The sequence below is a fragment of the Syngnathus typhle genome, linkage group LG17 (assembly GCF_033458585.1).
Source record: "Syngnathus typhle isolate RoL2023-S1 ecotype Sweden linkage group LG17, RoL_Styp_1.0, whole genome shotgun sequence".
Taxonomy (NCBI): Eukaryota; Metazoa; Chordata; class Actinopteri; order Syngnathiformes; family Syngnathidae; genus Syngnathus; species Syngnathus typhle.
In genome coordinates this window covers 2,102,647-2,112,320 of record NC_083754.1, presented here as the reverse complement: position 1 = coordinate 2,112,320, position 9,674 = coordinate 2,102,647, and the positions used below count along the sequence as shown (strand labels likewise).

The window sequence follows — 9,674 nt, the reverse complement described above, 5'->3', positions numbered from 1 at the left end:
ACACAGGCTGAATTTCATTTTCAATTTTTTTCCAATTGTATTGACACTTTCATTTGATGGAAAATGACATTTGAAAGTGCGTTGCACTACTCCACGGGAAATGTTTTCATCTTTGCCCACTGCCATGTAAAATATGACTCAGTATTAGACAGCAAAGAGGGTGTGTCCCATCTTCAGTCAAGGGAGGAATGTTGGAAGCAGATCAAGTCAAGTCAAGTCAAGTTTATTTGTATAGCCCTAAATCACAAGCAGTCTCAAAGGGCTTCACATAGACAGAAATTGACAATTATTCTCAAAGCATCCCCTGATCTTAAGCTCCCAAAAGGGCAAGGAAAAACTTAAAAACCCCTAGCAGGGGGAAAATGAGAAACCTTGAGAAGGGACCACAGATGGAAGGATCCCCCTTTCAGGATCACCAGGTTGAAATGGATGCAGAGAGGGCACAAATGATACAACATGAAAATCAATTAAATAAAAAGTGGATGTCCATGTCACAGCAGAGGGCTGCCGAAAGGAGCCCTCAATTGTCCTGGCAGTGCTCTTCGAGGAGGTTGAGCTGCAGTTCCCCTATCCTGAATTGGCCACGAGAATCCAGATAGCCGCTGTCAGCATGGGTACCACCTAACCACCTCCCCGGCCGGGGAGGGGGGAGGGAGGGGGTGGAGAGGGAGAGAAAACAAACTCCAGCCGAATCGGCCACTACAGGTTAGTTAAAGGCCATGTCATAGAAATGTGTCTTTAAACGTGTCTTAAATGTTTCTACTGAGGTAGCAGTCCTAATATCCATTGGTAGGGCATTCCAAAGCTCTGGAGCCCGAATAGAAAATGCTCTAGAGCCTGCAGACATTTTCTTAGCCCTCGGTGTCGCTAAAAGGGTAGCGTTTTGCGAACGAAGGTTACGAGACGGAACATAAGGAACAACTAGGTCGACGAGATATGAAGGCGCTAAGCCATGCAGCGATTTATAGGTTAATAGAAGAACCTTGAAGTCACATCTTAAATGGACCGGAAGCCAATGTAAGTTGGCTAGTATTGGGGTAATGTGATCAAATTTTCTTGTCCGAGAGAGCAGCCTTGCAGCGGCATTTTGTACTAACTGTAGACTTTTGATGCGGGACTTAGGAAGACCCGAAAATAGTACATTACAGTAGTCCAGGCGCGACGTGACGAACGCATGTATAATAGTTTCCGCATCACCGGTCGAAAGGATCGGACGAATCTTTGCAATATTACGAAGGTGAAAAAACGCAATTCTGGTTATATTCTTAATGTGCTTTTGAAAGGAGAGAGTTTGGTCAAATATTACCCCGAGATTAGTTACAGTATCGCTTTGAGTGATAGTACGGTTATCTATAGTTATAGCGGTTTCCTTGAATAAGTGTTGATAACGAGCTGGACCAATTATCAACATCTCAGTTTTATCTGGGTTAAGACGAAGGAAGTTGAGAGACATCCATTGCTTGATCTCCGCAAGGCACTTCTCAAGATTACAACAATCCCGCGGATCTGTCATCGATAACGGCATATATAATTGGGTGTCATCCGCATAGCATTGAAAACTAATATTATATTTACGTATTATGTCCCCAAGCGGAATCATATAAATATTAAAAAGAATTGGTCCGAGAACCGATCCCTGTGGGACACCACATGTAACATTATAGAGCTCCGAGGACGCATTGCCATGGACCACTCGGTGCGTCCTGTTTGATAGATAGGAATGGAACCAGCCTAGTGCTGACCCTGAAATACCAACACAACTTTTAAGACGCCCTAATAAAATATCGAAGTCTACAGTGTCGAAGGCAGCACTAAGATCGAGTAGTAACAGTACAGACGAAATGTTTGAATCCATAGCTACGAGGAGATCATTAGTCACTTTCGCAAGTGCTGTCTCAGTGGAATGATTAGCTCTAAAACCAGACTGAAAAGTGTCGTATCGATTATTGGCGACCATGTAATCAATAAGCTGCTGCGCTACTACTTTTTCAAGAAGTTTTGCTATGAATGGGAGGTTTGAAACTGGCCTATAATTACTGAGACAGTCCGGGTCAAGATTTGGTCGCTTAAGTAACGGTTTAATGATAGCGGTTTTAAAGGCTGTTGGCACTATCCCAGAGGAGACAGACAGATTGATTATATTTAAGACGGACGGTCCTAAAATTTGAAATAATTCTTTAAGTAGTTTGGCTGGAAGAGGGTCGAGTAAACATGTTGTTTGTTTAGCCGCACTAACAATTTGTGTAAGCCTTTCAAGAGACACGCTTTTAAAAGTTGAGAGGGTTGTTGCATGATCATCAGCGTTGGTAAACGGCGTGCTCGACCGAGCGATTGGAATGCTATTCTTGATCTCATCCCTAATGGATTCAATCTTTTGAGCAAAAAATTTCATGAACTCGTCAGCTGAGTGGAAGGAACTATCGGAGGTCGGCTGGCGCAGAGTCAGCTTTGCCACTGTATCAAATAGGTGTTTCGGATTGTTTTTATTGAGATTAATAACTTGCGAAAAATATCGAGTTTTTGCTAAGATAAGCGCATCTTTATATTTCAGGAGGCTATCCTGCCATGCCTGATGGAAAACCTCAAGTTTGGTTAGACGCCATCTGCGCTCATGCTTTCTACATAATTGCTTAAGCGTACGCGTTTCATCTGTGAACCATGGAGTAGGCACTCTACGGCGAGTTTTCAGACGTAACGGCGCCACAGAGTCAATGGCATTTAACAATGTCGCATTGAATTCATTCGTAAGATTATCAATAGAGTCGGCGTATGTGAGAAAATTAGTGGTTGCCGGCGACAGTATTTCAGATAGCGCAGTTGCAGTCATAGAGTTGAAATGACGGCTCCTATAATGCTGATTGCTCTCTTGTCTTTGACAAGGAACTATAATTTCAAACTTTATTAAGTAATGATCAGACAAAACAGTAGTGTATGGCAGTACTGCTATATTTGAGGTTGCAAGTCCTCGGGATAATACCAGATCTATGGTATTTCCATTCTTATGCGTTGCTGCCTGTACAGCTTGCGTAAAACCAAAGGTATCAGTTAAAGTCTGAAACGCCGAAGTAAGTGGCTCTGACGGTAAATTCATGTGGATGTTGAAATCGCCCATGATAATTATATTATCCGCATTGGTTACGAGATCAGCCACAAATTCTGAAAATTCATCCAGGAAGCCAGAGTAAGCCCCGGGTGGACGGTAAATAACAACAAGATAAAATGACGGTAAAGCGGTGGATCGGACAATGAGAACCTCAAATGTTTTAAATACGTTGATCGAACGAGGCCTAAAACTAAGCTCGGAATTCGAGATGAGGGCGACACCCCCACCCTTTTTTCGAGGACGCGCCACATGCGAGCTCACAAAATTTGGAGGCGAGGCCTCATTAAGCGGCATCAGTTCATTAGGTTTTAACCAGGTCTCGCAGAGACCAAAAGCGTTTAGATTATGTTCTGTGATGAGATCATTAACGAGAATGGCTTTCGTATGAAGCGATCTAATATTCATAAAACCAAGTTTAAGTGTAATTGGTCGATCCGGGTGCGTATTTATCGAAGGATATTTATACGAAATGCGAGTAAGATTGTGTTCTCTAAGCCTGACATCACCTCTCAAATGTTTGTTAGCGCGGTGGGCTGATACGACCGTGGGAATCTGATAGTAAATATTTGTTACACGTGTAGAATTATCTGAAACCGGCACCGTTTCCTCAGCAAAACCGGTCGGGGTGGAATGATTGGATTTGTCTACTACCCCAGTAGAAAGTGCGTTTATGTGTACTGTCGCACTATTCAAACTATCACGCTCTAGTCTACACAAGGAGCTATGTGCATGCTGGGAGTCTAGCCTAGCGCTAGTTAACTTTATCTTAACAGACTCCAAACCCATCCTGACAGGTGGTCTAATCACCTGTGACCCGGCCTGCTCTAAAGTGACCTGTCATGTGTGGCTCAAACAGTAATCTATATTCCTAGAAAGAGTGAAGGCGCCTTCACGGTTAGGGTGAAGGCCGTCCTTCCTCAGCAGGTCGGGGCGGCCCCAGAAGGAAGGCCAGTTATCTATGAAATACAGTCCCTGCTTCTTACAGAACCCAGCCATCCATCGATTAAGGGAGACTAATCTACTAAGCCTCTCATCAGTGCCTCTCCCAGGCAGGGGGCCAGAGACAAATACTCGATGCCGACTCATCTTTCTAGCGAGATCACAAGTCCTCGCTATGTTTCTCTTTGTGATCTCCGACTGCCTCATCCTAACATCATTGGAGCCGACGTGTATCACTATGTCCGAGTAGCTAGTGTTGATGGAACTACGCTGTTGACTAGACCTATTGCGAGTCAGCTCCCTAAGATTAGCTTCTATGTCGGGTGCTCTGCCCCCAGGAATACACATTACCGTGGCTGGATTTGTAAGCGTAATATTTCGGGTAATGGAGTCACCTATGACCAAAGTGCGAGGGCCAGTAGACCGAGATGACTTTGGACGGCTATGCGTCTTACCTGGCTCATCGCGATTAGCAAGCCGCTTGGGGCTAATGCTAACTGGGCTAGCAGGCTGACTACAGCCCGCGTCTGTATCCGCCACATCTACAGTTATCGCGCAATTCTGCTCTAACTGGCGGACACGTCCCTCTAGCAGGGACAACCTCTCTAAGAGAAGGGTGCAGTTGGTGCACGAAGCCACACAAACCTCTCGATCCGCAGCCATACTTTGTGTCCGATGATCGACGGCAGACAAACGGCCACGAAGCCTCCGCTCTCCCAGGCACTCCAACTGTGAAAAAAAAGATCGACAGTGTAATAAAAGATTCAAACTTACTTTAGAGTCAGGGAGATGAGTTCCACGCTGGAGAAAACAAAATCGTCCAAGCCTGAAAAGTATTGGGAGTCTGGCTGAGAAGGAAGAGGGCAGATGAAAGTCAAACCGCTGACTTGGATGTGTAATGGCCTACTTCTACTTACAGCAGTCAAACAAATAAGAAACACTAGAAAATGTCTCATTCTGCTTTTTAACATATCCTGAAATATGAAATCTATTATTCTTCGGGTTTCAAGTCAAAGCGTGCGGTCGTCGTTCATTGTCCATGTATTCCTTTAGCTAATTTAAGCCAGCAAGTGAAAAGTAAAATGCTTGTTCGCTGTCATTCCGTTTTGTTGTGGTTTTCAGTCTGCCTGCATTTAAGTACACGCTGAGTTCAAAATGCAAAAAAAGAAAGATTTGTTTTGAAGAAAGGATATCATTAGTGACACATTCGGTATGAAACTCATAGGGAAAGTACTCTTTTCATTTGCAATCTGTCATTTGGCAATTCCTTTTGGTTTGATTGTCAAATATTGCTCTTTATAGTGATGTACTTCACACTACATTGCTTGCATTTGTAATGAGCATGTCCATTCAGGGGAAATTAATAAAAATAAAATAAGAATAATATGTGGACCGTGTCACTTAGAATTTTTTGCTCTTGTTTCAAAATTATTGTGGGAAAATTGTAATTGTTTTCAGGGAATAAAGAAAATAAATCGTCGCTCGGTGTTTTTTTTTTTTTTTTTTTTTTTTTTTTAAATGCTTTTCAGTTCTCTACCTGTTGGAATTCATCCACCAGGCTTGCAGTAATAATTCAATTTTAAATGGCGATTAAGAAAAATTGTATGCCACAAGAAAGCAGGGACACGTTTGAACTTTTGCGACTGATGTTACTGCGCCTTAAGTGAGAGCCAATGAGCGTGCGGTGCGCGAAGAACCAAGTTGAGCCGCACACCGCGCGCGCACCGACACGCAACATTGACACTTTTACCTTGACACGCGCATGCAGCGGAGAGGGTGAAGCATTGGAAAGTCTCTGTCGTTTGGAGGATAAACATTTATTTTAAATAGCATATTCAAATTGATTTGTTAGTTTTTTGTTTTTGTTTTGGTGGATCCATAGTTATGATAGATATGCGCAACCCTTAATATTAACACCTTTTATTGATCTCATTTTTATTTTTTCCTACTCTTTTTATTATGACTGTTGTTACCCAAAGCTCCGACGGCTGACCGGCAAAGTTATAGCTGCATCCCAATGATGACGATGAGTTCTATGGCGGACACTTTGGTCTCTCCCGATCCTTCCAAATCGGCTTTTTTGGAATGCAGCAGCTACCCCGGACACCAGCAGAGCTCCCCGGGATTATCTCATAATCATTACCAGTTCCACACTCTGCACGCTGCAACGCAGCACGACATCCCCTTCCAGTCCTCAGCGCCCTCCTATGGGCGTCCTCTCGGCTACCCGACCTACCACAGTCCGGTGAGCCCGCACCAAGCTGGGACGTATCTTTCCTACCCGCACGGAGGGCACGGCGGTGGGCTGGTGCACAGACTGGAGAATAAAGGTGGGTTCATCTATTTGATAAGGAGATGCTTGCAAATGTATAGGCTCATCTTTGCTTAGTGATATTAAGTTCATTTTATTGAATGAAAAACATCGGGAAACCGATGCATTGAATCCGCAGCTGCAGACCGGATTTTATTTTGAGGCCTGGTCGCACTGTCCGACTTGCCGCCCCTTAAAAATTCTAACGGTCTCACCATCGTTTGTCGCATATTTTTAATTATTTGATTCAGAAGATGTAAGGCAAAGTTGAATTTGGAAATGAATGCTCATCTAATTGCAACCTATTTGAGAGTTTTATTGATGGTATTTATCCTATTCAATAAAAAGTCAGTCAGCCCTTGACAAGTCTTAACAGGGGGAAGTTATTCATCGCTGCTTTTATTCTAACAATCAAATATAAGGTCGTTTTCAAAAGAAGAAAAATGCTAGTATTTCGTTTGTTACACTATCTATCTGCAGGAAAGCATCCAAACTAACCAACCTTGTCACATAAAGATTCTGAAAAAATAAAGTTTGTGTCTGTAATCCCCAAATTTCACATTTTATTTGATTGCAAATGGAAACGTTGGTTCAAATCGAACTTTGAATATTCTTATCTTTCTCTAAATCTCACATCCCTTTATGTGCTGTACCTAAGAGGCATTTTTTTTTTTTTTTAACAGAAACTTCAAAAATTTCAGAACTCTTGCATGTTGCATGATTAGTTATGATAAAACCAGGAATCCCTTTTGTACAACAGTTGGCAAGAATGAACAATAAATAAAATAAATGCACATATAAATCTCAATAAATAAATGTAAAACTAAAAGCAAATGTGCTAAACATGCTAAAATTGTATACTTATTTAAATATGACCACCATGTTTTGGTCAATGTGGCCTTTTACTGACTGTGTTGAGAACCTTCCGATGCCTTCTTCCTTCCTCAACCAGAACACGAAAAGCCCACCACGATATTAGAACACGGAGAGGTACGTCTCAACGGGAGCGGGAAGAAAATCCGAAAGCCTCGGACCATCTACTCAAGTCTGCAGCTCCACGCCCTCAACCAACGCTTCCAGCAAACCCAGTACCTGGCTCTGCCTGAGAGGGCCGACCTGGCTGCAAAATTGGGCTTGACGCAGACACAGGTATGCATTATTTTATTCATTTTTCAGTCCATGTCTGTCTGTCTGCCCGTCCGTCTCTCTCGTGGAAACGTTGCGTTTGATATCGATGGATAAATGTCTATATCTTAATCTCACTTGACTTGTCTTCACTTGCTTTGCAATTATTTCGTTTAGTATTGCGTATTGATTTAGTATTCCGTTGCCTTCCCAATTATCGTCCCTTGCTTCAAACCCACTCTGCTTTAAATGAACAAAGTGCCAACAATCTTCCCGTTGAATAAAATAAATCGACACTCGGGTTAATGTGTTGTTAAGCTGTATTTTTTTTTGGACCTAACAGAAAAACAAACGTAAAATAACTTCTACCCACCAGGCATTAGATTTCTGAACGAATGACATCACAATGTGTCAGCCACCATGTTACTTTACACTGTGCAACACCTCGGCAACTTGCAACAGTAGAATTGTCAAATGCCTGCATGTTTGCAAATTCTATAATTATTTTATTTTTGCACTAATCAGACTATTACTACTGCAGGACTCATTGTCCTTTTTTTATTATTATATAATTTGTCTGCACTCCTTTTTTTCCTCTTCACTATTCATCTTGAATTATTTAAAACAGATTTTTTTTTCCCTTTTTGCCTGACTCCTTTTTCATCTTTTGTATTTCCTTCTTTGACTTTCAGGTCAAAATATGGTTCCAAAATAAACGATCAAAGTACAAGAAGATAATGAAGACCGGACCCAACGGATTGGATGGAGAGCCCAGGCCTACCCCACTCCAGTCTTCCACTTCTCCATGCACAGTATGGGATATGAGCATGGCTCCTAAAGGCACACCAGTGCACTCTGCTGGATACATGAACAATTTTGGCCACTGGTACCCCGGACACCCGCAGGATGCCATGCCTAGAACTCAACTGATGTGACACAAGTGATGTGACACAATTGCCCCATATCAAAGCTAACAGTGTCAAACACTGGATTAAGTAAAAAAAAAAAAAAAATGGCGCAAGGTGTGTAAAACATGAAGCAGTTGTGCGTCCTTATGGTCTAGAAGTAAAACAGGTACATGAATTCTTTGGTGGATGGTGTCACTTGATTTCTTTGGTGTTAGAATACAAAGATACAAAAAAGGATCCAAATCAATTACATTGTTTGTATTACCAATGTCATCCATATTATGGTTACTTATTTGTCGTCGCATTGGGATATGTTACTTGATTGTAAAATCATAATTGACAACATGGTTCACACGCAGCTATTTTTAAGCACAGTAGAACAACCTGTTCTCATAGGCAAGCTATTAAACTTCATATGACATGGGAAAAAAAAAAAAATAACATCACTAGTTATGCACTGAAGTTAACCTCTTGACGGTGTCGTGAAGTATGGCAAAGTTTCGAGTTTTGCGTGAAGCGATGGAGCATCGGACTCGACGTGCCAAAGTTGCTGCAAAGCAGATTTGTGCCTTATCGGCACGCAATGTAGGCTTTTCTACAAAAAGTATTCTTACAACCAAGTTGTATGTTTGAGTAAAATCCTGCCATGATTCTGGACAATGTTTGGAAATATATATTAATATATTTTTGTGTGGGATTGTGTGGCAGAAGCACATTTGGGAAAGGGTGTTCTGTGAAGGTTTTCTATCGTTTGAAAAACTGCTTTGGGTGAAGTTGTAAAAAATAAAAAATAAAGAATCTTTTGAGTGTTTTAAATGTACTGAAAGGTGGCATTATAATTAAATTATTTTTCAAAGCCGTCCAATGTGGTATTGTGTATTGAATGACAACAGTTTGTCTCTCCAATTTAATTATTAATCACTATTCAAAATACAATATGTCACAGATCAGGGTTCAAACAATCAATACTGTACTGTAATAAAGCTTTTTTTGGTACCAAAGCACTTTCGGTTTTCTTTTGTCTTAGTTGAATATAGACTGTGATACATTTCGTATCTTACCATCATCTACATCCATATATTTTCCTCTTTATTAACAATTTTGGCCAAACATCTCAGAAAAAATAAAGCCTTATATTGAATAAAGTACGATGTAAATGCTACAAGCTCTGCCCTAGCAATGCTAGCTGCACAATGCTAATTGTTCTTAGGGATATTTTGAATAGATTGACAGTGCTGTGCAACATAAGCTCTCCTTCATAGTTTCTTCTCCCTAAATTGAACAGTAA

At 41.5% G+C, this 9,674-nt stretch overlaps 1 protein-coding gene and 1 long non-coding RNA gene across 4 annotated transcripts; one reads left to right on the top strand and one right to left on the bottom strand.

The window, feature by feature from the left end:
* Positions 1–207: 207 nt before the first annotated feature.
* Positions 208–4,830, bottom strand: LOC133169882 (uncharacterized). 3 transcript variants are annotated; one of them, XR_009718473.1, is made up of 2 exons: positions 4,688–4,830; positions 208–699 (listed from the first exon to the last, which is right to left on the bottom strand). It is a non-coding gene; the product is annotated as an uncharacterized LOC133169882 (long non-coding RNA). The 3 variants fall into 3 exon arrangements; XR_009718471.1 differs by having other exon boundaries at positions 208–621; positions 4,688–4,828; XR_009718472.1 differs by having other exon boundaries at positions 208–681; positions 4,688–4,827.
* Positions 4,831–6,008: 1,178 nt separating this feature from the next.
* Positions 6,009–9,246, top strand: LOC133169881 (homeobox protein Dlx4b-like). The gene is made up of 3 exons (XM_061302366.1): positions 6,009–6,372; positions 7,306–7,502; positions 8,171–9,246. Exons 1-3 carry the CDS (start codon positions 6,060–6,062, stop codon positions 8,411–8,413), a joined length of 753 nt encoding a protein of 250 aa, XP_061158350.1. The 5' UTR covers positions 6,009–6,059; the 3' UTR covers positions 8,414–9,246.
* The last annotated feature ends 428 nt before the right edge of the window (positions 9,247–9,674 follow it).